Source organism: Osmerus eperlanus, chromosome 11, assembly GCF_963692335.1.
Source record: "Osmerus eperlanus chromosome 11, fOsmEpe2.1, whole genome shotgun sequence".
NCBI classification, from domain to species: Eukaryota; Metazoa; Chordata; class Actinopteri; order Osmeriformes; family Osmeridae; genus Osmerus; species Osmerus eperlanus.
This window is the reverse complement of record NC_085028.1, coordinates 6,501,840-6,529,476: the sequence shown is the minus strand read 5'-3', so window position 1 is coordinate 6,529,476 and position 27,637 is coordinate 6,501,840. Positions and strand designations below refer to the sequence as shown.

Below are 27,637 nucleotides of genomic sequence, written 5' to 3'. Positions count from 1 at the left end.
TCCAAAAGTAAAGTCAGTTTCCAGAATAAGAGTCCCATAATCAAATAATATAAAAGTAAAAACGATCAAATAAAGGTTTAAATAAACTGTAGAGTATGTTCATGATGTAAGATTCATTTACAATCCTGGAGCCCACTACACATTTAGCTCCAGTACTTTTTGACCTGTGTACACATATCTGCATGGATCACCACTTTTTGGAAATGCCAATAAGTGTTTTATTTTGGATTCAAAATATACTTTGTGTGCTGCTTGTAGGGGCACAGACACTCCTAGGTGACAGGGCTTCAGTCCTCTTTGGGGATTACAGAGGAACATATCATCCTCTTCCAAAGCCCTCTGAAGAATGCACGGATTACATTCTTCTTCTTCTTCTTCTTCACCTGTCTGTCTTCATCTGCTGAATAAAAACAGCATACATCACTGAATTAATTTCACGCATTTCAAACGGTAATGGAGGCCAAATGATCGTGGAGCTATGAATTACTCACCAGCACACTTGGCAGCCTCTCCACTGCACTTCTCAGGAACAAGATCGGTGAGCTGAATACAGAGACACAGAAATTAACATGTGTCTGAAAACATCCAAAGGTGAAGATGGTAGTTGATAAAGAAGGGCAAGGTGAACAAACCATAGAAAACGTAGTCACACATATTGTCTCATACCTGAGGAAGCTGTGTGGTCAAGAGAGGGCAGTCAGAGACAGAGATCAGGGCCAGGGATCTCCTCTTCTCAGACTCTTTCACAACCTTGTCCAGGAGTTCATCCTCGGCAGCAATTTCAGACTTCCCATTGATGAGGGCCACCTTCCGGGTCTGAGAGGTCTGTAAACAGCAAATCAATGTAAAGACAGAGTAAGTTACATATACTGTTGTCTGAACAGCAAAGTAAGCTTTGATGAATGATGCCAGACCTGGGTATCCAGGGGAGTGGTCATGTGAACCATCTCTACTGCAGCTGCTATGAGGTCCTCCACAACTTTGGAAGCTGCAGTCTTCAGGCTGTCCATCACCAGCTCCTTGGCTTCAGCCTTCATGAAGGCTTTTTCAGCACGGACATCAGCAATGTGTCCAGTTGCCACAAGCTGTATGGCTTCAGGAGGCAGTAAGGCCAGGGAAAGACTTTTGGAGACAGCAGCCAGGGATGCCTTCTCCTCAGACTTCTTCTCTGTCTTCTCCAGGAGTTCATCAGAAACATCGTCAGTAGTAACCTGAGACTTAGCCTTGCCAGTGATCAAGGCAACCTTCTTGGTCTGAGAGATCTGAAAAAAGTTGTAGGAAACCAGTGATATCTGTTCAACAAAAAACATTACAAACCCAACATAAAATGGGAAGGTTGACTGTGCCATGTTGAAGTAATTATTCCTCACCTCAGTATCCAGGGGAGTATCCATGCCAACCATTTCATTGGCTGCTGCTATGAGGTCCTCCACAACTTTGGAAGCTGCAGTCTTCAGGCTGTCCATCACCAGCTCCTTGGCTTCAGCCTTCACCAGAGCTTTTTCAGCACGGACATCAGTGATGTGTCCAGTTGCCACAAGCTGTATGGCTTCAGGAGGCAGTAAGGCCAGGGAAATACTTTCAGAGACAGCAGCCATGGATCCCTTCTCCTCAGACTTCTTCTCTGTCTTCTCCAGGAGTTCAGCAGGAACATCCTCAGTAGTAACCTGAGACTTAGCCTTGCCAGTGATGAGGGCAACCTTCTTGGTCTGAGAGATCTGTAAAAAGTTGTAGGACACACCAGAGGGTTTTTACCCCGTTCTTTGTTGACAGTACTACTGTGAGTTGTGATGGTTACGGTAATATTTTCTTTATTGCTAAATGCATTTACTGTGTATACATGAGTACATTTTTCTTATCACCTGGGCACACAGAGCAGCACAACAGGCTTAGGAGCATCACAGATCTCAGGGCTCCTCAGTTTGTTTAAGCTCAATGGGAACATTACCGTAAACTAGACTTCTGGGGAAATCGGGAGGTGTGCTTGCAGGATGCAGGTGGGTCAGTTGTTTCTTTGTGGGGGGGTTTTGACAAAAATAGAGAGGTTTGTTTCACCTCCAAACCTACTGTTTAAACTAATATCAAACATCCAAACATTTGGAGAATGTTCATGGGTGTAGGCTACTAGATTTTACAACTGATATTTCTGTATTAATATGCATAGGCCTACTTTTTATTTATGAAGATTGCATAGATTAAAAAGCATACATTTGCTGCTGCTCATTTACACTTAGTGTAAAAAAAGTGTACAATACTAAGAGTGAAGTGTAGAATGAAACAGGGTTCTCTTATTTCCCTTAGTGCAAGAGGGAATGGTTGAAGCAGTTCACAGTGCAAAAAAGATCCAGAACTATTGTGGGTAATGGATAAGACCATGCTACATCTAGCCAGCATGGCTTGATGAACTTCGCCCTCTCGTCACTTCTGGCTCCAAAAACCCAAGATGGCGACCAAGAGGTGCAAAAATCGAGGCTTCAAAACGGGCTTTCACAAACTAATTGGTGACGTCACGATGACTACGTCCATCTTTTATAATACGGTAGGCCCTATATGGATGCAATACGGTGACACAGAGTGACCGAAAGGCAGAGAATAAATGAATGCATGACAGTTTGATGTTTGATGTATAAGGGCACAACGGGTTGATTCATTCTTTTTTGTAAATCGAAAAATTACTCCATCAACGTTCAAATAACTTATAGCCTAAGGCCACCAACCACGATGCTCCTCCTATTTCACTAATTAAGATCTCTATTTCACATTCAGTAAAGTTTATCTTCTTCACCGTTGTTTTTGTTTCACTAGACATTTCTGATTAATTGATACGTTTATTGTGAAACCTGACAAAATATGGGCGTTTCAACAACCGCGTAAGGAAAATAGTTAATTGACGGGGTGTGGACAGCAGCTCGTTTCACCTGCACACAATCAATCACCAGTTTGAGTTTTCCAGTTTTCTCCATATGCAGACTTTTACTGATTAATTTATTAAGTTTGATACATTTGGAACCTGTTCTTTGATGGGAACATTGCGGAAAAATGAGTGTTCTTACAGGAATATAACATTTTCATTGCGGCGGCACACTGACAAAAGCCATCGCGCACTTCGGTGTAGGCTATATTCTACCGCATCTAAGGATCGGAATACGCGAGATATCATTCCAATAGCAAAGGTAATTTGCACTTGGTTGCTTATCACAATGTATGCTCATGTTTTGGCTTCCAGCAATGTTTTTTGGGGCTGTCTCGTTGTTTATGATCATTGACCTATGCACATTTTGTAAAGCTCTCTCTTGGAAGTCGCTTTGGATAAAAGCGTCTGCTAAATGAATACATGTAAATGTAAGAGCACCCGCAAAGGTCGAGCTGTCATTTTGCAGATCAACACAGCAGCGTTCTAGATCACATTGAAACAACTTAATTTGTCGACCAACTCGAACCAGACAAACCCACCTGTGATGGCGATAATGAATCATTCTATGTTGATGGCGTAACATTGGAGAACGTTGACAGTTCAGTCCCGTCAGCTGTGCTTCTTATCTCAGTGGCTTTCTCACAGGGCAGCTCCATGAATCTGACTTTAGCTGATCCGGTAGGTTCCACCTCATGCTGCCACTGAACTTGGGTAGACTTGTTGTCTTAAGCTTTACAACTGGTATAAAGCTCCTGCCACACCCACAGCTTGTGCATCCTCTGCAACTCTGTGCTGTGACACATTCCACTTGTCTTTACAAAAGCTTCCTCCACCATCTTTTTCTTCACTTTTGTGGAGTAGAGCAGAGCATAACCGAGCCTATTACTGTAGGTAATTGCTCTAGTTAGCTACCGTTATCTTTTGCCTAAATTATGCCTAAGCCGTGCAACGGAACCAAAGGCAATCAGAATTTGTTTTTATTGCCATGTAAGTTTCCAAAAACATGGAATTTACTGTGGCAGAAAGGTGCATACAATAAACATATACAGATCTTCATTAAACAAGTAGAATGTGTAAGATATCAAATAGATATAAATATAAATTAAGCACACCCAATTAAAGTAGAGCAGAGCCTGCATGTGCCTAAACTGTAGTGCCGTTTGTGACTGTGGCTTGCTAGTGAGCTACCGTTATCTTCACTCATAGCCGCAGAGCCGACCCGCCGAGCCCAGCGAAGCTGATCCGAGCCGAGCCGCGCCGCTACATGACTGTGACCGTGGCTGTTCCGAGCTAGTCAGCTACTGTTACCTGCACATTTAGCACCACTGCCGAGCTGCAAATGACGAGCCAAGCTGCTATTTGTAACCATGACTAGCAGGTCAGCGCACCCTCTACCTTCATTTGTTTCGGCAGAGCCGTGCCAAGCAGCTTAGCAGAGCCGATCCGAGTCGAGCCCAGCCGCTCTGTGACAGTGACTGTGGCTAGCTAGTGAGCTAACGTTAACTTTGGCCTAAATTATACCTAAACCGTGCAACAGAACCAAATGCAATCAGAATTTGTATTTGTATTTATTTTATTTATACACTCTACTTTTTAAATGAAGTCTAATACTAAAGAGCTAAACAATATATAAGATATAAAATAGATGAATAAATTAGGCACACCCAATTAAAGTAGAATGGAGTAGAGCCAAGCCTTTGGTGCCTAAACCATAGTGATGTTTGTGACTGTGGCTTGCTAGTGAGCTACCGTTATCTTCACTCATAGCCGCAGAGCCGACCCGCCGAGCGGAGCTGAGCCATAAATGGCAATGAGTGGCCCAGTAGTGGCTACTACGTAAGTATGGAGAATTATGTTGGCTATCCACAGGCAGAATTAAATTCAGTCTAATTCACAATTCATGTCAAGTGTCAAATGTTGGTGGCCACTTGACCTTGCATGTGTCTTTTAGGCAGCATGATCAACATACTATGCAGAGAATTATTTTGGGGCTGTTGTGCAATGATGGCGCAAACAACAGTAAATGTAATATCCGAGTAAGAAACAGGTGTGTTTTTCACAAGAGTTCTCTGTTGTTGGACAGAATATGGCATGACCACCTCCTACAAACCGACTCGGGTCATTGTCCTTCTATTGACTGCATAAGAAGGGTGCATAGTTCCCCAGGGGGACAACTCAGTGAAACGGGATCCCACAATAAATCAAAGAAGGCCAGAGAAATGAGGATGTACTTATCAACTGCGGGAGCTCAATGTGTGTGCGTTCATCTGACAAAGATGTGAGGACATGTTCAAAGAGTGATTAATGGCAAAGACCTGTCTTCATAGCTGCCCAGTGTGGGTAATTGTACACAGCTTGTGCCTCTGAGACCAGTGTGGGACGAGACAAGGGGACAATTTTCTGGCGCCTGGCTGCCAAGCAACTCACCTGCACACTGAAAGAATGAATTGCATGCGACCGCATCAAATTGCATGTTTGCGTCAAAACCAACAATGTGACGTCTCTTGATTGCTTAATTTACCATTTGGAGAGACCACAGGAGCTAATTACAGTCCTTCTGTGCTGCGACAAGTCAATTCTGCCAACGAAGTGTGTTCCGTCAAACAGGGGGTCATTTCTTTTCAATTAGATACATTCGTTTTTCCGAATTGCTAAAACTCAAAACCCCATTCTCCGAATCAAATGTTCGGTGGTCTAAACCCATTTGTCGAATCAGACACACTTTTGACAGAACTCTAAACACGTTCTCATTCACTAAACATTTTGCACTGTGATGGTGGTTTGGGACAATGTGAACTTTCAACATGGTGTCCGTATACGAGAATGGTTCAACATCAACAAGTAATTTTTACTGTAAATGTTTGCCTTCCACCATACAGCCCTTTTCTCAACCCAATTGAAGAGTCAAAGATGTAGGTGATGTTGAGGTTGTCAAGAGTGGACACAATCAGTGGGTGTGTGAGAAAAATATCAAATGTAAGGGAGTGTGTACAATCTCTCTCACACACGCAGCAACCAAAACAGAGTATTAGCAACCATTTTTGATGTGCTTTTCTCAAACTTCAAGGCTCATTAAGGGTTCAGATTCTAGCAGTCCAACATCTTCCGTTTAGACTGCATTCTCTACAGAGGTTTTGTGTTTTCCTCCTAGAACATATGCTGGGTCGATTGAGTAGTGTGAAGCTCCGGTCATGATCATTGAAATGAGCATGAGTTTCATTGCCTGGTGAATCTATTTGCAAAGATACTTTACAGTTTTTCGGAATCGCTAAAACACTAAACCTCATTCTCCGAATCAAATGTTAAGTGGCCTAAACCCATTTGTCGAATCATACACTTTTGGCAGAACTCTAAACACATTGTCATTCACTAAAAACATTTTTACTTTCATTGTTTGCCTTCCATCATACAGCCCTTTTCTCAACCCAATTGAAGAGTTTTTCTCTGTGTGGCGGTGGAAGGTCTATGACCGAAACCCATATACCAAGGTAAATCTCCTGTAGGTGGAGTGTTTTCAAGGCTGGATCCAGCACACCAGAGGGTTTTTACCCCGTCCTTTGTTGACAGTACTACTGTGAGTTGTGATGGTTACGGTAATATTTTCTTTATTGCTAAATGCATTTACTGTGTATACATAAACATTTTTCTTACATTACATTACGTCATTCAGAAGATGCTCTTATCCAGAGCGTCTCACAGTAAGTACATGGACATTCCCCCCGAGGCAAGTAGGGTGAAGTGCCTTGCCCAAGGACACAACGTCACATTTCACGTCCGGGAATCGAACCGGAAACCTTCTGATTACTAGCCTGATTCCCTAACCGCTCAGCCACCTGACTCCTCATTCTTGATGTAAGTACATGCACTGGATGCTGTGTTGTACATGTTTTGTGTTGTGTCTAATGATTGCTCCATAGTGTTAATATATTGATTTGCTATGTTTATGATCTGAAAGCATTGTTTGATTTTGGGCACAGGTTAAATGGTTTCGGGGCAAGCGTTTTGCCAGAAGTCAGAGGTTTTGGAAATGTAGTTTGAAGACTTGGTTTTGTGTTTACAGTTTTGAGAAGATGGGTGACTGTTTCCAGAAATGTGTTTTAACAATTGTGAAAAACTGCAAAGAACTTGCACATCTCATCTATGAAAATGTATCATGCTAAACTTTGTGAGGTACGCTCTACAAGTGCTTGCGCACACACACACACACAAGCAATTTGATGTGACATGTTCAACAATGGGTGGGACACCTTTGATGTGTTTTTTTTCTTCTAACCACACAGTCAGCACACTTAGGTCCTGCCTATCTTCTGCTCTGGCTGAGGGTTAGGTTTTGTCATAGACACAGTCCTCTCTCCTCAAGGCTGAACGTTTGAGCTCACTGCTGGCAGAGATGCTGGGAAAGTCAAAGATGTGGGTGATGTTGAGGTTGTCAAGAGTGGACACAATCAGTGGGTGTGTGAGACAAATATCAAATGTAAGGGAGTGTGTACAATCTCTCTCACACACGCAGCAACCAAAACAGAGTGTTAGCAACCATTTTTGATGTGCTTTTCTCAAACTTCAAGGCTCCTTAAGGGTTTAGATTCTAGCAGTCCAACATCTTCCGTTTAGACTGCATTCACTACAGAGGTTTTGTGTTTTCCTCCTAGAACATATGCTGGGTCGATTGAGTAGTGTGAAGCTCCGGTCATGATCATTGAAATGAGCATGAGTTTCATTGCCTGGTGAATCTATTTGCAAAGATACTTTACAGTTTTTCGGAATCGCTAAAACACTAAACCTCATTCTCCGAATCAAATGTTAAGTGGCCTAAACCCATTTGTCGAATCATACACTTTTGGCAGAACTCTAAACACATTGTCATTCACTAAAAACATTTTTACTTTCATTGTTTGCCTTCCATCATACAGCCCTTTTCTCAACCCAATTGAAGAGTTTTTCTCTGTGTGGCGGTGGAAGGTCTATGACCGAAACCCATATACCAAGGTAAATCTCCTGTAGGTGGAGTGTTTTCAAGGCTGGATCCAGCACACCAGAGGGTTTTTACCCTGTTATTTGTTCTTTGTTGACAGTACTGCTGTGAGTTGTGATGGTTACGGTAATATTTTCTTTATTGCTAAATGCATTTACTGTGTATACATAAACATTTTCCTTACATTACGTTACGTCATTCAGCAGACGCTCTTATCCAGAGCGTCTCACAGTAAGTACATGGACATTCCCCCCGAGGCAAGTAGGGTGAAGTGCCTTGCCCAAGGACACAACGTCACATTTCACGTCCGGGAATCGAACCGGAAACCTTCTGATTACTAGCCTGATTCCCTAACCGCTCAGCCACCTGACTCCTCATTCTTGATGTAAGTACATGCACTGGATGCTGTGTTGTACATGTTTTGTGTTGTGTCTAATGATTGCTCCATAGTGTTAATATATTGATTTGCTATGTTTATGATCTGAAAGCATTGTTTGATTTTGGGCACAGGTTAAATGGTTTCGGGGCAAGCGTTTTGCCAGAAGTCAGAGGTTTTGGAAATGTAGTTTGAAGACTTGGTTTTGTGTTTACAGTTTTGAGAAGATGGGTGACTGTTTCCAGAAATGTGTTTTAACAATTGTGAAAAACTGCAAAGAACTTGCACATCTCATCTATGAAAATGTATCATGCTAAACTTTGTGAGGTACGCTCTACAAGTGCTTGCGCACACACACACACACAAGCAATTTGATGTGACATGTTCAACAATGGGTGGGACACCTTTGATGTGTTTTTTTTCTTCTAACCACACAGTCAGCACACTTAGGTCCTGCCTATCTTCTGCTCTGGCTGAGGGTTAGGTTTTGTCATAGACACAGTCCTCTCTCCTCAAGGCTGAACGTTTGAGCTCACTGCTGGCAGAGATGCTGGGAAAGTCAAAGATGTGGGTGATGTTGAGGTTGTCAAGAGTGGACACAATCAGTGGGTGTGTGAGACAAATATCAAATGTAAGGGAGTGTGTACAATCTCTCTCACACACGCAGCAACCAAAACAGAGTGTTAGCAACCATTTTTGATGTGCTTTTCTCAAACTTCAAGGCTCCTTAAGGGTTTAGATTCTAGCAGTCCAACATCTTCCGTTTAGACTGCATTCACTACAGAGGTTTTGTGTTTTCCTCCTAGAACATATGCTGGGTCGATTGAGTAGTGTGAAGCTCCGGTCATGATCATTGAAATGAGCATGAGTTTCATTGCCTGGTGAATCTATTTGCAAAGATACTTTACAGTTTTTCGGAATCGCTAAAACACTAAACCTCATTCTCCGAATCAAATGTTAAGTGGCCTAAACCCATTTGTCGAATCATACACTTTTGGCAGAACTCTAAACACATTGTCATTCACTAAAAACATTTTTACTTTCATTGTTTGCCTTCCATCATACAGCCCTTTTCTCAACCCAATTGAAGAGTTTTTCTCTGTGTGGCGGTGGAAGGTCTATGACCGAAACCCATATACCAAGGTAAATCTCCTGTAGGTGGAGTGTTTTCAAGGCTGGATCCAGCACACCAGAGGGTTTTTACCCTGTTATTTGTTCTTTGTTGACAGTACTGCTGTGAGTTGTGATGGTTACGGTAATATTTTCTTTATTGCTAAATGCATTTACTGTGTATACATAAACATTTTCCTTACATTACGTTACGTCATTCAGCAGACGCTCTTATCCAGAGCGTCTCACAGTAAGTACATGGACATTCCCCCCGAGGCAAGTAGGGTGAAGTGCCTTGCCCAAGGACACAACGTCACATTTCACGTCCGGGAATCGAACCGGAAACCTTCTGATTACTAGCCTGATTCCCTAACCGCTCAGCCACCTGACTCCTCATTCTTGATGTAAGTACATGCACTGGAAGCTGTGTTGTACATTTTTTGTGTTGTGTCTAATGATTGCTCCATAGTGTTAATATATTGATTTGCTTTGTTTATGATCTGAAAGCATTGTTTGATTTTGGGCACAGGTTAAATGGTTTCGGGGCGAGTGTTTTGCCAGAAGTCAGAGGTTTTGGAAATGTAGTTTGAAGATTTGGTTTTGTGTTTACAGTTTTGAGAAAATGGGTGACTGTTTCCAGAAATGTGTTTTAACAATTGTGAAAAACTGCAAAGAACTTGCACATCTCATCTATGAAAATGTGTCAAATGCTAAACTTTGTGAGGTACGCTCTACAAGTGCTTGCGCACACACACACAAGCAGTTTGATGTGACATGTTCAACAATGGGTGGGACACCTTTGTGTGTTTTGTTTTTTTCTAACCACACAGTCAGCACACTTAGGTCCTGCCTATCTTCTGCTCTGGCTGAGGGTTAGGTTTTGTCATAGACACAGTCCTCTCTCCTCAAGGCTGAACGTTTGAGCTCACTGCTGGCAGAGATGCTGGGAAAGTCAAAGATGTGGGTGATGTTGAGGTTGTCAAGAGTGGACACAATCAGTGGGTGTGTGAGAAAAATATCAAATGTAAGGGAGTGTGTACAATCTCTCTCACACACGCAGCAACCAAAACAGAGTGTTAGCAACCATTTTTGATGTGCTTTTCTCAAACTTCAAGGCTCCTTAAGGGTTTAGATTCTAGCAGTCCAACATCTTCCGTTTAGACTGCATTCTCTACAGAGGTTTTGTGTTTTCCTCCTAGAACATATGCTGGGTCGATTGAGTAGTGTGAAGCTCCGGTCATGATCATTGAAATGAGCATGAGTTTCATTGCCTGGTGAATCTATTTGCAAAGATACTTTACAGTTTTTCGGAATCGCTAAAACACTAAACCTCATTCTCCGAATCAAATGTTAAGTGGCCTAAACCCATTTGTCGAATCAGACACTTTTGGCAGAACTCTAAACACATTGTCATTCACTAAAACATTTTTACTTTAATTGTTTGCCTTCCATCATACAGCCCTTTTCTCAACCCAATTGAAGAGTTTTTCTCTGTGTGGCGGTGGAAGGTCTATGACCGAAACCCATATACCAAGGTAAATCTCCTGTAGGTGGAGTGTTTTCAAGGCTGGATCCAGCACAATTTTTGATTTTGAGCACAGGTTAAATGGTTTCGGGGTGAGTGTTTTGCCAGAAGTCAGAGGTTTTCGAAATGTAGTTTGAAGATTTGGTTATGTGTTAACAGTTTTGAGAAAATGGGTGACTGTTTCCAGAAATGTGTTTTAACCCTTTCACACGTAGGTTCTAAATTCCTTGACTGGTCCCCCAGAGTGAGTTTTTTATGCGCGTGAGTTTGGATCAATCTCAACGTTCCAGAAATTGATTATGACGCATTAAAATCGAATTGCTATACAATTTAAGTATTTATCGGTTCGCATTTTCCATTGACCTAGTTTGCACCCCGTATTAGTGACGAATACTCCATTCATTGGTTGTTTTGTTTATCCACCTTCTCATTACGTATTTCTTCCGCTTCAGGGGACTGGCGGAAACCTTCAAAGTAGATATTTTGGCTATTATTCTGGTGACTGAAGTATTTGTATAACTCAAATTATACCACCCATATAGTTTGCACGATACTGAGATGAAAGCATGAACTGTTGTATTTCACGAGGTGATGTTTTTGCCAAACTAGCTAGCTCGTAGTGTAGTAAAGAGTCAATCAACAAGTTAGCTGTTGCTAATTTACTAGGCTATGTTACGTTGTTTGTGTGGTCGGATTATAACGAATACAAAATAATTTGGATACATCCAGTCAGTCTAATTTGATTTCTATTCATCGTTTTGTTTTCTCTAGCTGGCTTCCATCTCGTAAACCTTCTGAGTTGGCAACGCAGCCAGTGTTCACAAAATAAGTTACTGGATGGAAGCCAGCTAAACGAAAACAAAACGATACATTACAATCCTAGTAATACGCTAGACTGACTAGATGCACTTGCATTACTTTGTTATAATCCTACTACACAAACTACGTAACATAGCCAAGTAAATTAGCAGCAACTGTTGATCGTCAACCAAATTGAGCTATACTGTAGGCGAGACTGGAACATGACTCCCAGACACCTCGGCGAAAGGCGATCAAGCAAGCTCATGCTGCTTGGATACCTTCAAACCTATTTGGTTGGCTTCAATTTATCTGGGAAACTTTTCTGGTGAGTAGATTATTTATACCCACAAAATATACACATACCTGTGGCATGATATTGAGACGAAAGCATGACCTGTGGTTGTTTTCCACTATCTGATGTTTTTGCTAGCTAGCTCGTAGTAAAGGGTATTATTCAGGTAACTAGCGATTACTAACTTGCCATGTTTAGTCCAATTAAAGCAAACACAATAATTCAGACATCCATTCTATATTGATGGCTATGTTTTGTGATCTCTTGCTACCATCTACTGTCATTAATTTCCGTGTTGATAGAAAATGTATTCCTCATTTATTGTCAGGCCACAGTTCAAGCAAAAATGAGAGGCAAGTGTAATTTGTTTGGAAAATCTGGGCTAGGGCTAGTTGATGGACGACATGTAGAATAAACCAGACTTTATGCTTATTCAATCTAACAACCTATTGAAATGACAAGACGGCAATGTATGACTGTAATGTTTCATACTGTAATGAAACGCACCACTTGTCATACCACTTGATTGCCTGCTGTTGACCGTTTTCTATATCTTGAACATCTCCCTATAATTTTACAGGTGAATGTTGGCCCGCACAGGCCCCGTTCCAAGAAACAGAACATGACAGCACTGCTGTACAAATTGTCCATGTATAGTACATGGCCTTCTCTCAGGTGTCGAGCAAGTACGGTCAGCACAAAGTGACCATTCCTTGCTGAACATCAACGAGACCGTCAAACACCTAATTCCTTGATGTACCAGCAGCATGTTTATTTTTTTGCAAAGGCTGAAAGCCCATCTCCCATCCCACACCCTCACCACATTGCATAGAGGGACTGTAGAGAGCATCCCAAGGAGCTGCATCACGGCCTGCAGAGGACAGTGAGGACAGCTGAGAAGATAGTCAGGATCTCTCTGCCCTCCCTCACAAACATCTATACCAAATGCTGCATCCCCAAACCCACACGCATTGTGGACAAACCCATGCACCCCACACGCTCCTGTACATCATCAAACTCAATATTTTTGCATATTGCTGCTACCTCAATAACTGATGTCCATGTATTATGGTATTAGTATGTTATGTTTACATTCAGTTTCCCTTGCACTAGCTGACTTGTTTACATTCACAGTATCCCCACTTCTTGGTGTTTTGAGGCATTTGTCACAAATTTCATCTTGTCTTATTGGACCAATTTTATTGACCTAATTCCACACAGTTGTTGTAGTTGTCTAGGTTATGTCTAGGTCCTGGAAGAACGTTGTTTTGTTTCATTGTGTACTGTAAGTATATGATGACAATAAATACCAGTTGACTTGTCATGACAACAGATCCAGAAATCCCAAGCCCTTCATGATCCTGGATGTCCATAGTGGATCCTGTGTAAAGGATCATGTCCTAAACATAGCCAGTACATCACACAACTCAAACATGCTGTACCTTTTTGCCGATATGTTGACGGAAGCTTTGCCTACCCGTACACAGTGTCAAGGTTTTAAATCATTTTGATGTGATATTTTTTATAGCTGTGTGCTAATGATATTCATTGATATGTAACGTGACAATGACGAGATTGTACCCTTTCCTGGACATGTAATTAGCTACCTGAAATGAGTAAAAGGATACGTGTTAAAAATTAAGAAACGTGTTGGTGTGGGATTTTTAACTTATTAAAATATTTATTAAAATAACTTAGTACTGTCATTACTGTTCCGATTTTTAAATATTCACACAGGTGAATCCACAGTGAATTGATATGATATATTATCGTAGTGTAGCTTTCGAGAAGCTAACTTGGCTAATGACGATAATGTAGGCTGCCATGTTTTTTGTTTTGATCAGTACTCTGCATTGTGGGTGTCAAATGGTCAACGAGATGACCTACTCTTCTCACGAGAAAATACTGAGGTGTACGGGGTCAAGGGGTACATCATCAAGGGTCATATTTGTTGCCGGAAGACAAAAAAATCAAAGATGGCCTCTAGTAGCTCAAAACGAGACGAAAGACAGACGAATGTCAGATGTTTTAGATGCATATTTGTGAACGTATATCTATTATTTCGATCTCTGGTTGGTTGTACAATAGTAAAATCTGTTGAAAGCGATAGCCAAGTCAAGGAAAACGGATAATATTATGGTTTACTAGGTGGCGTGAGTAAAGCGTGAGTTATTTTTGGTTAGCTGTTAGCTAACATTAGCTAAACTAAATTGTTTGAACGTTTTCTTATGGATAATAAAGGTAAACTTTCTCAAAATATACAGTAAATTGAGATTCATGTTTATAACATACGCGTAGGCTAATGCTGAAGAGTTTATTGTTACGTAATAAGCCAAACTGGACATTCTAAAGGACGCGTTCCAACACACCGGTGTGTTGGTACGCTCCAGGGACCAGCCAGGACTCAACACACCGGTGTGTTCGTACGCGTCAAAGGGTTAACAATTGTGAAAAACTGTAAAGAACTTGCACATCTCATCTATGAAAATGTGTCAAATGCTAAACTTCGTGAGGTATGCTCTATAAGTGCTTGCGCGCACACACACACACAAGCAATTTGATGTGACATGTTTAACAATGGGTGGGACACCTTTTGATCTGTTTTTTTTTCTCCAGTCAGCACACTTAGGTTCCGCATCTCTTCTGCTCTGGCTGAGGGTTAGGTTTTGTCATAGACACAGTCCTCTCTCCTCAAGGCTGAACGTTTGAGCTCACTGCTGGCAGAGTTCAGACTGTGGACACTGACTTGCCAGCAGAAGTGGGTGGGCAGCTGGTGTAACTCAAGCTCCATCTGCAGCAGGCCAAGTTCTGACTGCTCTGCCTCATGGCATCCGTCTACCCTTACAGACCCACCTAGCGCCGCACTGGCAAAGAGGCTTCTGGCTCGCTGGGCGGGGCCGACTGCCAAAAAAATTACAAATAAAATGCAAACTGTAAAAAAGTGTGGAATGTTCCTGTAAATATATAGATGGAAATAATCCATTCAATATTTGACTTTAACTATTTAAGTTGGGTGCTGCTGATTATAAAATGTGCTGATTATTCTGCAATATACATTATTCTGCAATATACCATATCCAATCAAATACAGTGCTGGTGACTTATGGCTCATAATGTTTGTCATGAGTCTCATTTGAAATTTCACAATTTGACAAACTGTGAAAACATAATTAAAATATGTTACAGTATTAAAAAGTCACAATACTTGACGGCTGTGAGTGAGGTCAGAGAACTGCTTCAAACCGATACACCTCATACTATTCCACCAGTGTTCAACTGTATAGAAAAGATCGGATTCCCCAGAGGAATTCCCACAGTCTATTCCTAATTGGCAAGCGGGTCTTCTTGGCATTTCATTAAAGAAGGCAGGTTAGCATGCAATCGTTATGATGATTCAAGCTAAGCTGGCTCAGGCTCCTGCCCCCACATAAAAGTCAAGGGTATCAAAGAGCTACGAGGAAAATCATGTTCTGCTCCCACTGTGGAGTCAGGCTTTGGGTCTCTTACTCTCATGTGTGCTCTCTCGTTTTTTCTCCCTCCCTTTCTTTCTCTCCGTCTAGCAGACGTGTAAACAGGGATGCCACCGACAGATCAGTGCCATTGATACACAACTGATGTACAACTGTGCCCCGTCTCCTGAACGATTTACAATCTGGAAGTCTTGATGATGGTGGGTTTGGATCCGTGGTGTGTTTGGGATACAAATAGGCGCGTGGCAACAAGACATCATGTCAGGGACCCTTTTTGACACATTTCTCAGGTTCATTCATACTTCTTTGCAAAAGTCTAAACCCACCTCTTTAAGACACAATTATCACCATTATGTCATTCATAAAACACTGCCATTTGATAAGCAAACCCAAAACAGCGCAATTCAAACACCCTTAACAACCAATTATCCATGTGTAAGCACTAACAAGCAAATATACTCAATAAGCAATCAGGGGTTTGGAATGAATACAAAGGTAAGCTCATCTGTACTTTGAAATCATGGATGCAATTATCAGAAGAAAAGGAAGAATTGTCCAAATGAGAGGAGGTGGACAAGGGAGAGGAAGAGGAAGAACAACAACAATCTCAAATGAGATCCATGCCACACTATGACAGAAATCCCTATTACATTTACATTTAGGCATTTAGCAGACGCTCTTATCCAGAGCGACTTACAGTAAGTACAGGGACATTCCCCCGAGGCAAGTAGGGTGAAGTGCCTTTCCCAAGAACACAACGTCATTTGACACGGCTGGGAATCGAACCAGCGCCCTTCAGATTACTAACCCGACTCCCTAACCGCTCAGCCATCTGATCCCCGAATTACAGAATAACCTTCTCCAAGCCATGGAATTGGCTTGTGGGGACATTGCTGTGTGTGTGTGTGTGTCTGTGTACTGCATGTGTGTGTGTGTGTGTCTGTGTACTGCATGTGTGTGTGTGTGTGTCTGTGTACTGCATGTGTGTGTGTGTGTGTGTGTGTGTACTGCATGTGTGTGTGTGTCTGTGTACTGCATGTGTGTGTCTGTGTACTGCATGTGTGTGTTTGTGTGTGTGTGTCTGTGTACTGCATGTGTGTGTGTGTGTCTGTGCACTGCATGTGTGTGTGTGTGTACTGCATGTGTGTGTGTGTGTGTGTGTGTGTCTGTGTACTGCATGTGTGTGTGTGTGTGTGTGTCTGTGTACTGCATGTGTGTGTGTGTTTCTGTGTACTGCATGTGTGTGTGTCTGTGTACTGCATGTGTGTGTGTGTGTGTCTGTGTACTGCATGTGTGTGCTGTGTCTTTGTGTGGGTATGTGTGTGTCTGTGTACAGTGTCTCTGATGATGGGTTGTCTGAAGGACAAGAATTGCGTCAATGCTGAAGTGAATGTCTGCTCCAAGATCATTGCAGCCCATCAGAGACTTGATACTCTGAATTATCAGCCAACCTAAACATGTTCTGTCCAGAGACTTTTAAAATGAGGGTTATATTCTTTTGAACTCGGTTCAAAACTCAGATTCCCAAACTTAAAAAAATATATATATTTATGTTTTTTGGTATTGGCCCATGTACTATATGTTGATCTGTGCCTTTGCCATATACCTACCTGCCTGTGACTTCTGAAGTTGTGTGTTTGGGCTGCTGGTGAGCAGCAGATACCCTGGCCTTTAGGCAAGATACCTGACTCCCTATCAGGTATCTTCGGCACGGTAACAGCTTCAAAACACTTGAATATTGCCAGCACATTTCTTACTGTTTCCGTTTTGTTTATTTTCCTTCTTTTGCGCTCCTTTTGTCAAGTACTCTCCTTGTGCGGCCTGCTGTGCCTTCCCCATTTGAGAAAATAAGCAGCATGTTTTGAAGGAAACCTTGGCAGGAGCTCCTCTTTTGTCTCTCTTCAGAAAAAAAAGAGCACTGGGACTACATGATAGAAGAACATACCTCAGGGGAAACTGTAGGCTTGTTCGACAAATGAAACGTTTGGAAATGAAAGGAGGGAATAAGAAAAGAAAGACCTGCGCTGGAATGTCTACAGGCTCATTCTTATTCTTATTCTTATATATATTTTATTTGATATTTAAATTGTTTTATTCTTAGATTATATATTTAGTGTTTGCACCTCCCTGCTGAAGTTGAAGCACCTTTCTACATCGCAAAATTGCCTATTGCCTTAAATATTTTTAAGGGACACATTCTTGGCCAGCCTTGCATTTCCTGGCATTGGGTGCCATCATAAAGCATCCATTCACAATGCCAACCTGTCTGGAAGACCATGGGTTCTGCAGAAAGCAGTGGCCACAAGGTAAGAGTCAGGATCATTTTCTGTTTCTGACAGAGGTGGGTCCTGATCAGACTCTGAGAATGTTATCATGGTTTGACCACTGTTCCCTATGTCTTCAACATTCTGGATCATCACCTGGGCACACAGAGCAGCACAACAGGCTTAGGAGCATCACAGATCTCAGGGCTCCTCAGTTTGTTTAAGCTCAATGGGAACATTACCGTAAACTAGACTTCTGGGGAAATCGTTGTTTCTTTGTGGGGGGGTTTTGACAAAAATAGAGAGGTTTGTTTCACCTCCAAACCTACTGTTTAAACTAATATCAAACATCCAAACATTTGGAGAATGTTCATGGGTGTAGGCTACTAGATTTTACAACTGATATTTCTGTATTAATATGCGTAGGCCTACTTGTTATTTATGAAGATTGCATAGATTAAAAAGCATACATTTGCTGCTGCTCATTTACACTTAGTGTAAAAAAAAGTGTACAATACTAAGAGTGAAGTGTAGAATGAAACAGGGTTCTCTTCTCATTTCCCTTAGTGCAAGAGGGAATGGTTGAAGCAGTTCACAGTGCAAAAAAGAGCCAGAACTATTGTGGGTAATGGATAAGACCATGCTACATCTAGCCAGCATGGCTTGATGAACTTCGCCCTCTCGTCACTTCTGGCTCCAAAAACCCAAGATGGCGACCAAGAGGTGCAAAAATCGAGGCTTCAAAACGGGCTTTCACAAACTAATTGGTGACGTCACGATGACTACGTCCATCTTTTATAATACTGTAATGTAAATGAGCTGCGGGCTCATGTAATTAGTGGCTGCAGGTGTGGCTGATTATAGGGGGTATAGAGGAGTGGTTAAAAGGGGGACTGGCGGAGACAGAGGAAGGCTAGTCGGAGCGTGAGCACTTTGGGAGGCGGGTGGCGAGCGTTCGCAGTTATAAGGACTGCCGGCGACGAAGTCAGCGAGCGAGAGGGGTTAGTGTTCCTGTGGCAGGAGGGGAGGAATATCTGCCTCCTTTAGGAGCGATAGGGCGGGGAAAGTAGGAGAGTGCTCTGTAATTGATTGTCGACTTAAGCAACAACCCATCCAGCCAACATCCAGTCCGGAAAGTGTACGGCGGGCCCAAGCTCAGACCCCGGGGGAGGGTCTCGCCAAGCGGCGGCTAAGTACCCTATCATTGTCTGTTGTCTTGTCCATTTTAATTAGCTTTATTAAATTACCTGGCGGTGGGAGAGAACAGGGTGCGAGGAGCAGGGCACCGTCCAAAGGGGGATAGTTGGGCTCCCCTATACACGAGTGACGTAGCGTAGGTGTGCGTTCGAGTGAGTGCCAGAGTGCAGTGACGTTGGAGTGTCTATTGGGGGTTTGACCCAGCGTTGAGAGTGCCGTGCTTTCACAGGATTGGGGAGGGTGGAGTGTGGTCCGGGGAGAGCCAACTTCCTTGAGTGCCGGTGTAGCCTGTGTTGTGCCCTGGAGTATTTCACCTCAGCTTATGAGTTTTTAGAGAACCCTTGTCCTGACGCAATAAAGACCTTGTTATATTGTTACCCGTTTGTAGTGGTGTTCTTTCAGCCTGACATATTTGGCAGTAATTTCCTGCTCCACGAACGAACCACTATTCATTACAATATAAACGAGTCAACAGAAGAATCCATTGGTGCATTTAGAAAGGAAGTAACACAAAACTGGAGAAAAAAATGTGAAGAGTTTATAATCGTTTTATTTTTACCTGTATGATTAAAAACTCAAATAAAACCATATAACTGCAAACAAAACGACTGTGGATCACAATGGTTTGCAAAATGCCGGTTTATCACTGATAAATTAAACAGATAATTGAAAAGAAGCAGTTACTCTTGGGTGTTATTTCCACAGGGGGGCACTTTTAATCAAATGCAGTGCAGTTTCAGGCAAATAAGCAATATATAACAATTATAACAACATGATAACTTCTTATTTACACATAACGCAATTTACACATCTGTTACACAACACAATGTACAATATACACCTAACAAATTACAATATATTTATACACAGGTACAATAAAATACACGACACAATATATGCAGTTGAGGGCAGTGCTGTTGCCGTACCAGGCAGCGATGCAGCCAGTCAGGAGGCTCTCCACAGTGCTGGTCTAGAACAGCGTGAGGATGTGGTGGTTCATTCCGAATTTCTTCTGCCGTCTCAAGAAAAAGAGGCGCTAGTGTCCCTTCTTCACAACAGCTTCAGTGTGGACAGACCATGTGACTTCCTCAGTGATGTGGACAGACCATGTGACTTCCTCAGTAATGTGGACAGACCATGTGACTTCCTCAGTAATGTGGACAGACCATGTGACTTCCTCAGTGATGTGGACAGACCATGTGACTTCCTCAGTGATGTGGACAGACCATGTGACTTCCTCAGTGATGTGGACAGACCATGTGACTTCCTCAGTGATGTGGACAGACCATGTGACTTACTCAGTGATGTGGACAGACGTATATTAAGGCTAGATGTCTCGTCCGCGTTGCCGGACAACGGAGTCGAACATCCGCACATGGCGGCCATCTTGCTACAGTCAACTCGCTCACCCATAACATTGTGTTGGTGCTTAGACCACAAACTTAGACCACAAATCGTTCATTGAAAGTGCGCGTGAGTTCACGCTGTCCCACAGTTTTTTATGCTATGAATCATTGATAAGGTTAGAGTAAGGGTTTCTAAATTAGTTTTCTCACTGATTTGTGTATTGTTATTGTTGTTGCTTTTATACCTGTACTCTGTCAAATGATCAGATCCACAAATCTCCTCGTAGTTTAAAATTATAGTCGAAATATCCAAAAGTAAAGTCAGTTTCCAGAATAAGAGTCCCATAATCAAATAATATAAAAGTAAAAACGATAAAATAAAAGTTTAAATAAACTGTAGAGTATGTTCATGATGTAAGATTCATTTACAATCCTGGAGCCCACTACACATTTAGCTCCAGTACTTTTTGACCTGTGTACACATATCTGCATGGATCACAACTTTTTGGAAATGCCAATAAGTGTTTTATTTTGGATTCAAAATATACTTTGTGTGCTGCTTGTAGGGGCACAGACACTCCTAGGTGACAGGGCTTCAGTCCTCTTTGGGGATTACAGAGGAACATATCATCCTCTTCCAAAGCCCTCTGAAGAATGCACGGATTCCCTTCTTCTTCTTCTTCTTCTTCTTCTTCACCTGTCTGTCTTCATCTGCTGAATAAAAACAGCATACATCACCGAATTAATTTCACGCATTTCAAACGCTAATGGAGGCCAAATGATTGTGGAGCTTTGAATTACTCACCAGCACACTTGGCAGCCTCTCCACTGCACTTCTCAGGAAGAAGATCGGTGAGCTGAATACAGAGACACAGAAATTAACATGTGTCTGAAAACATCCAAAGGTGAAGATGGTAGATGATAAAGAAGGGCAAGGTGCACAAACCATAGAAAACGTAGTCACACATATCGTCTCATACCTGAGGAAGCTGTGTGGCCAAGAGAGGGCAGTCAGAGACAGAGATCAGGGCCAGGGATCTCCTCTTCTCAGACTCTTTCACAACCTTGTCCAGGAGTTCATTAAGAACATCCTCAGCAGCAATTTCAGACTTCCCATTGATGAGGGCCACCTTCCGGGTCTGAGAGGTCTGTAAACAGCAAATCAATGTAAAGACTTAGAGTAAGTTACATATACTGTTGTCTGAACAGCAAAGTAAGCTTTGATGAATGATGCCAGACCTGGGTATCCAGGGGAGTGGCCATGTGAACCATCTCTACTGCAGCTGCTATGAGGTCCTCCACAACTTTGGAAGCTGCAGTCTTCAGCCTGTCCATCATCAGCTCCTTGGCTTCAGCCTTCATGAAGGCTTTTTCAGCACGGACATCAGCAATGTGTCCAGTTGCCACAAGCTGTATGGCTTCAGGAGGCAGTAAGGCCAGGGAAAGACTTTCAGAGACAGCAGCCATGGATCCCTTCTCCTCAGACTCCTTCTCTGTCTTCTCCAGGAGTTCATCAGGAACATCCTCAGTAGTAACCTTAGACTTAGCCTTGCCAGTGATGAGGGCAACCTTCTTGGTCTGAGAGATCTGTAAAAAGTTGTAGGAAACCAGTGATATCTGTTCAACAAAAAACACTACAAACCCAACATAAAATAGGAAGGTTGACTGTGCCATGTTGAAGTAATTATTTCTCACCTCAGTATCCAGGGAAGTATCCATGCCAACCATTTCATTGGCTGCTGCTATGAGGTCCTCCACAACTTTGGAAGCTGCAATCTTCAGGCCAGCCATCACCAGCTCCTTGGCTTCAGCCTTCACCAGAGCTTTTTCAGCACGGACATCAGTGATGTGTCCAGTTGCCACAAGCTGTATGGCTTCAGGAGGCAGTAAGGCCAGGAAAAGACTTTCAGAGACAGCAGCCAGGGATCCCTTCTCCTCAGACTTTTTCTCTGTCTTCTCCAGGAGTTCATCAGGAACATCTTCAGTAGTAACCTGAGACTTAGCCTTGCCAGTGATCAAGGCAACCTTCTTGGTCTGAGAGATCTGTAAAAAGTTGTAGGAAACCAGTGAAATATATCTGTTCAACAAAAACATTACAAACCCAACACTAGAGAGGGTACAATTTCTGGGGAAATTGTAGGGTGTGCTTGCTTGCGTTTTTCCCTTCTAGTGATATTTTCAAGCATTTAGCCTACTCATATTGCATATTTCATTAAGAACACCCTTTGAAACAGCTGCGAACCCCCTTTGAAACAAGCTACTGTAACAACGTTGTCACTGGCAGTATATTTCAGATGGAATCGCGATTCAAACAGTACCGTCTGCTAACTGAAAATATGCCCCCAAAACGTAAATAAGTTTGACATTAATGTAGGGGGAAATGGCTAATTCAAAATAAGTTTGCTAGAGGCAAGCTAGCTGCTGTTGCTCCACATTTCACTGATTGTTTGAAAGCGCTGGAAATGAGAAAGTTTCTTTTGACATAAAGTTTAGCTGTGGCATTGAAGACAGTAGTACTGTCACAGTACTACACTGCCAGTGGGCGAGCCGAGTCTGACTGAGGCTAACGTCAAAACAAGCCGCGGTGTCACTCAAATTCCAAGTTTGACACAAATCACAAAAATATGCTGACCCGCTGGCTGTCTTCGCAATTGCCATATCTTTAAAACCCTGCCCTCCTTCTGATTAAACAGCTGTGTAGATGTTTTTGTAGTGTGTCTCGCGTAGACTACAGCGTTGCAGTGAGCAACACTGGTTTGAAACCACAGGTAATGAAAATTTCACCAACAAATCGTACTTGTAATGTAATGTCATAATAAATCCTACAACGAAAATGTATTTTGTGAGGAATGTTTATTTTAACGATTGAAAACAGATGCATCATAGACCACTGTAGTATGTGTTGCCTGGGCAACAGAGGCTAATGTCATGCTAATGCTTCAGTGAAATAGTAGACTACCGTTTCCGAAAGTAGATGTGGGCCTACTTCCTTAATAATATCAGCTAATATTGTACATTACATTTCACAATAGTGTTTCACATCACAAAGTAAAATGAGTAAATAGTTATCACCCTGGCCTCTTTGCTTGTGGCGTTTCTACAGCTGCCTTGCAGTAAAGCTATAGTTAGCCTAGCTATCCCCCAAGTTAACAGATGCGAAACGAATGTTCTGCCAAAGGTAGTCACGCGTGTTTTCGTGACGTTAGTGACGTAGTGACGTTAGTAACGTCAGTGACTGTGGCTAGCAAATTAGCCACCGTTAGCTTCACTTTTCGCCACAAAAACTTAACTTGAGCCTAAACCATACAACGGAACGTAAATCCCAATAGAAGCAACTCAATCGCTACCAAGACGAAACTTTTGACACCTAGGTTGTCTATGTAGGCCAAATATTGACTGAGTTTTAAGGGGGCAAAAAGAAAAAGAAAAAAAAATTATATATATGTGAGAAAACAAAGGTTGTGCCCTTGCCAAAGGCAAAGCACACCCAATGACTTCTCGCTCTAGGTCCCAGTACAACGTCAGACTGTCTGGTAATTTAGTGACAGATATTGACTGTACCTGCTGCTCCGTCACAGTCACAGCTATGCATCCATGATGCATAACGCTGCCTCTTGACATCACCTGCAACCACAACACAACCGACTGTAGTACCACAAGAGATTGCAATTTGGTCCCCCCCCGCATTTTGGTTATGTCTGTTATTTATTCAAAACTTTTTGAAGGTCCTCCCCCACATTGGGACCCTGGGTAGTCAGTCCCACACACACTTTGACGCCCATGTCTGTACTATCTCACCATGTAGAAGAAGTCCAGAGTCTTCTGGCCCTCCTTAAGCTCCTCCCCACTGATGATGTAGGTGGCGCCCACTGTGGCGTCTGTCTCACAGGACAAGGTCTGGCTGGCCTGCTGGATCCTCACAAAGCTCTTGCTCTTGGAGTAGAAGGCCTTGAGACTGTGGTGGGCTGAGCCGTTGGTCTCTAACATACGGATGCCTGTCCTCTTTAAACCTGGTGCGAGCCTATAGGGAGAGAAACGTGGAGAGGAGAGACAGCTGGGTTGAGGGGACTTTGAACTCCAGGATAGAAATAGAAAAAGAAAGAGGAAGAAAGGTGGTGGGTTAAAGAAAGAAAGAAAGAGAAATAAAGTAAAAAGGCGATACAGTAGGGAGAGAGCAGACCTGTAGGGATACATGTTCACTCCAAAGGGAGGTGTCCAGAGAGAAGGGGACCATGCCCTTGCTGTCTGTGGTCAGGGTCCAGTTATTCACAGGGGCACCAGTCTGCAGGAACAGGTAGACCAGCTCGTTGGCTGCAGGAGACCAAACAAAAGAGGAAGAGTGTGCTAATATTACTAGAGATACGATCATTTCATGAATACTATGAATTCTTCATGAGGTAATTAGATCAAATGAAGATGCATTGCAGTTCTACAGAGAGACCCAGGCAGGGAACAGTTCCTCACAGACCCCACAGGGTGGCCCAGGGCTGCGGTCAGGTCTAACTTACTCACAGTCATCTCATACTTTATGCATATGTCAGAGGTGATTTCCCTGTCAAATAGCCAGTAGTATCTGTATCCCCTCTTCCTGCAGACCTCAGCCTTCACAGAACCCAGGACAGGCTTTCCATACGTGTACCTGAAGAGAAGCAACACACCTGTCAAACTGCCTGGCTTGATGGCCATTGACTGTGTCCTGGTTGACTTATGATGGCATCACCATCTCCATGAGAACTTACTTTCCACAGACCCTGAGAGTGGCCTCTGTGTCCAGGATGGTGATGACGCTGGGTAGCTGGACCTTCACCTCGTACTTAGGAAGGACTGAGAGGAGGGCAGGGAATGAGCACAGAACTATATCCAGACACATACATTGTTACAGACTCTGATAGAGAGTGATACAGTCAATAACACAGACACAAAAAGGGATATACACATAACAACACCATTACAGACACAGGCATAGCTAGAAGGCTGACCATATTCCTTGATGTCGAAGAACTGTTTAATCTGTTTGCCCTTCTCGGTCCAGGCGGTGATGGTGTAGGCACCCTGGGTGGCCTCTGGTGTTGTGGGGTGGGACAAGTCCAGGATGCCGCTCACTGTTGATTGGTTTAGCCACTGAGCGATGCGGTTGGAGTTGGGGTCCTTTGCACCAATCAGAGAAGGAGAAATTGAGAGTTCTGATGGTGAGTCTGTTCTTGTGAAGGTGAGTCTATTCTTATGAAAATACTTGAGTCTTAAGTTGACTAGATTACTTCATTGACTATAATTTGTATTATATTTTCTAGGTTTGTACTTCAATATTAACTGATATTACCTGAAGCTCCACAGTTTGAAACTGTAAAAGAGAGAGATGCAGTGTTAGACATTGTCAGATGGTATATTATGTGTGTGTGTGGGAGTCAGAGCCCTCTGTACTCTTCTACACTCACGCTCTGACTAAATCAACTGTACTCAAGGTCATTGCACCGTCCCAACCTCCCTCCCCACCACCCAGCACCCTCCTGGATTACAGCACAGCTCCTACTCTCATCCTGTCAGCCTTCTTCCCGTAGCTCCATAGAGGTCATAGCTCTATTAAACTAATCACAGACTTGTCAACCCAGAAACACCAGACACACAAAGCAGCTCACCATCTGATTGTGCGGCACAAAACTGGAATCCAGCGAGACGATTCGAAACTGAACTGAAAGGATAAAATAACAGAAGTTCATAGATATGTTACTACAGATTACACTGTGTGTAGTCCTAGAGCTAGTCTCCTACTCTTCTGGCCAGGTTTGTAGATGGGCTTGTCTGTCTGGACGAGGGTGATGAAGGTGGAGGGTCTGATGAGGATCTTGGCCTTCTTGCTCATGGAGTCCTTCTCTCCGGTCACTGAGACATGGAGGGTGGCCACAGTCTCACGGCCCACAGGGGGGACCTGCAAGACACGCATGCACACTTCAGATCTAAGACTCTGGGGTTGTGACACTTATGGTACCAGTACAACAGAGACATGGTGCATTAGTGGGTTAGTATGATGAGGCATGTATAGTGACACCAGAGACCCATGGACTTGGGATATCTTCTCAACACAAAGCTGTCTAATTACTCAGGTCAGATTACAGGTAGAGGCAGGTATAACTGATCTCAGGTCAGATCAATGGAAGATGAAGTTATAACTGATCTCAGGTCAGATCAATGGAAGATGAAGTTATAACCGATCTCAGGTCAGATCATGGGTAGATGAAGGGATACCTGGAAGGACACGCAGCGGTAGTAGTCCTGGGAGACCCCAGTCTCCTCCAGCAGGGTGGCGTTGGCCTGCTTCAGCTTCAGGATCACCCTGAGGGAGAGGGGCTCTGTGGGGCCATGAACGTGGGCACACACAGTCTCCATCCCGCCTCCCACCACCTGGGAGCTCATGGTCACCATGTAGATACTGCAGAGGGGGGAGGTGAGGATCATTACGTTATCTGCTTATGTTATATGGTGACAAAATAAAACATTTTAGATGTTAATTTTATGTCAACAAACCTGTCGCGTCGCAGTCATGGTGCACTAAGATGTGAATGATTGCAACTACAGTCAAGGTGTGCATGCGCATGAAAATCCATTAAGTAGAAGTTGGCTATACTTACGATTAATTTAAGGTGCGCAAAGAAAAATACTTACGAATTTAATGCAATATTAAACAAAGTTGTATTTTTTAAGCATACTTTCATGTTTGGTAAAGTTTTCGTAATCTTAAGTTTTTCCACTTACGATTCATTGAAGATACGCGATGTTGCAGTTTGCAAAAGCGCAGATGCGATCACAAGAAGGACGCTGAGCACTTTCAAGTTATGACGCATAGCTGTTGTCGCTGCAGATACGCTCCTCTTGCGCACTTTCTAAAATGTGTTGGAAACCGACCGTCCCTCACGAGTGTCACAGAACGGTGCTTTTCATATTTAACTAGTCTACACTCCCCCTGTCGCTCCCAAAATGCTTGGTTCCCAGCAGTCTCCTCCCTCCTTTCATCTCTTCCTAAAAGTGTTTGTGTGAATTTGTGTGTGTGGCATATTGACTAATATTATATTGTGAAACGTGTGGAGGTCAAAGGTCAGCTGTGGTGTCCAGTGGGCTGTTTTCCTATCTATCCTCTGCCTTGCTTACCTTGGACTGTTTCTGTTCAGTGCAGGGTAATGTTGTAACATGGTTTACTAATATTGTGGTAGTTGACCAGGACAGGATCATTCAAATATATCAGATGTCATTATAGAAAGACAAGTGATAAAATATCTAAATATACACTGTACTGCCTTTTATCTCCCCTCAAACCTTCAAACTGTTCTACGACCATTGGTTGAGAACAAGTATTATTCATTTTTTCACTTTATATT

The 27,637-nt window shown here is 42.8% G+C and overlaps 3 protein-coding genes across 3 annotated transcripts; all 3 read right to left on the bottom strand.

The window, feature by feature from the left end:
- Positions 1 to 660: 660 nt before the first annotated feature.
- On the bottom strand, positions 661 to 3,717 carry LOC134029341 (uncharacterized). The gene is made up of 5 exons (XM_062473430.1): positions 3,651 to 3,717; positions 1,849 to 1,862; positions 1,371 to 1,718; positions 915 to 1,262; positions 661 to 825 (listed from the first exon to the last, which is right to left on the bottom strand). The coding sequence occupies exons 1-5, from the start codon at positions 3,715 to 3,717 to the stop codon at positions 661 to 663; spliced, it is 942 nt and encodes a 313-aa protein (XP_062329414.1).
- Positions 3,718 to 20,649: 16,932 nt separating this feature from the next.
- LOC134029340 (uncharacterized) lies at positions 20,650 to 22,361 on the bottom strand. Its single transcript, XM_062473429.1, has 5 exons — positions 21,963 to 22,361; positions 21,507 to 21,854; positions 21,248 to 21,415; positions 21,073 to 21,124; positions 20,650 to 20,981 (listed from the first exon to the last, which is right to left on the bottom strand). Exons 1-5 carry the CDS (start codon positions 22,359 to 22,361, stop codon positions 20,863 to 20,865), a joined length of 1,086 nt encoding a protein of 361 aa, XP_062329413.1. The 3' UTR covers positions 20,650 to 20,862.
- Positions 22,362 to 24,657: 2,296 nt separating this feature from the next.
- Positions 24,658 to 27,284, bottom strand: LOC134029339 (alpha-2-macroglobulin-like). The gene is made up of 9 exons (XM_062473428.1): positions 27,018 to 27,284; positions 26,511 to 26,694; positions 26,037 to 26,193; positions 25,904 to 25,956; positions 25,588 to 25,608; positions 25,247 to 25,415; positions 25,007 to 25,091; positions 24,780 to 24,906; positions 24,658 to 24,696 (listed from the first exon to the last, which is right to left on the bottom strand). Exons 1-9 carry the CDS (start codon positions 27,104 to 27,106, stop codon positions 24,658 to 24,660), a joined length of 924 nt encoding a protein of 307 aa, XP_062329412.1. The 5' UTR covers positions 27,107 to 27,284.
- Between the last annotated feature and the right edge of the window lie 353 nt (positions 27,285 to 27,637).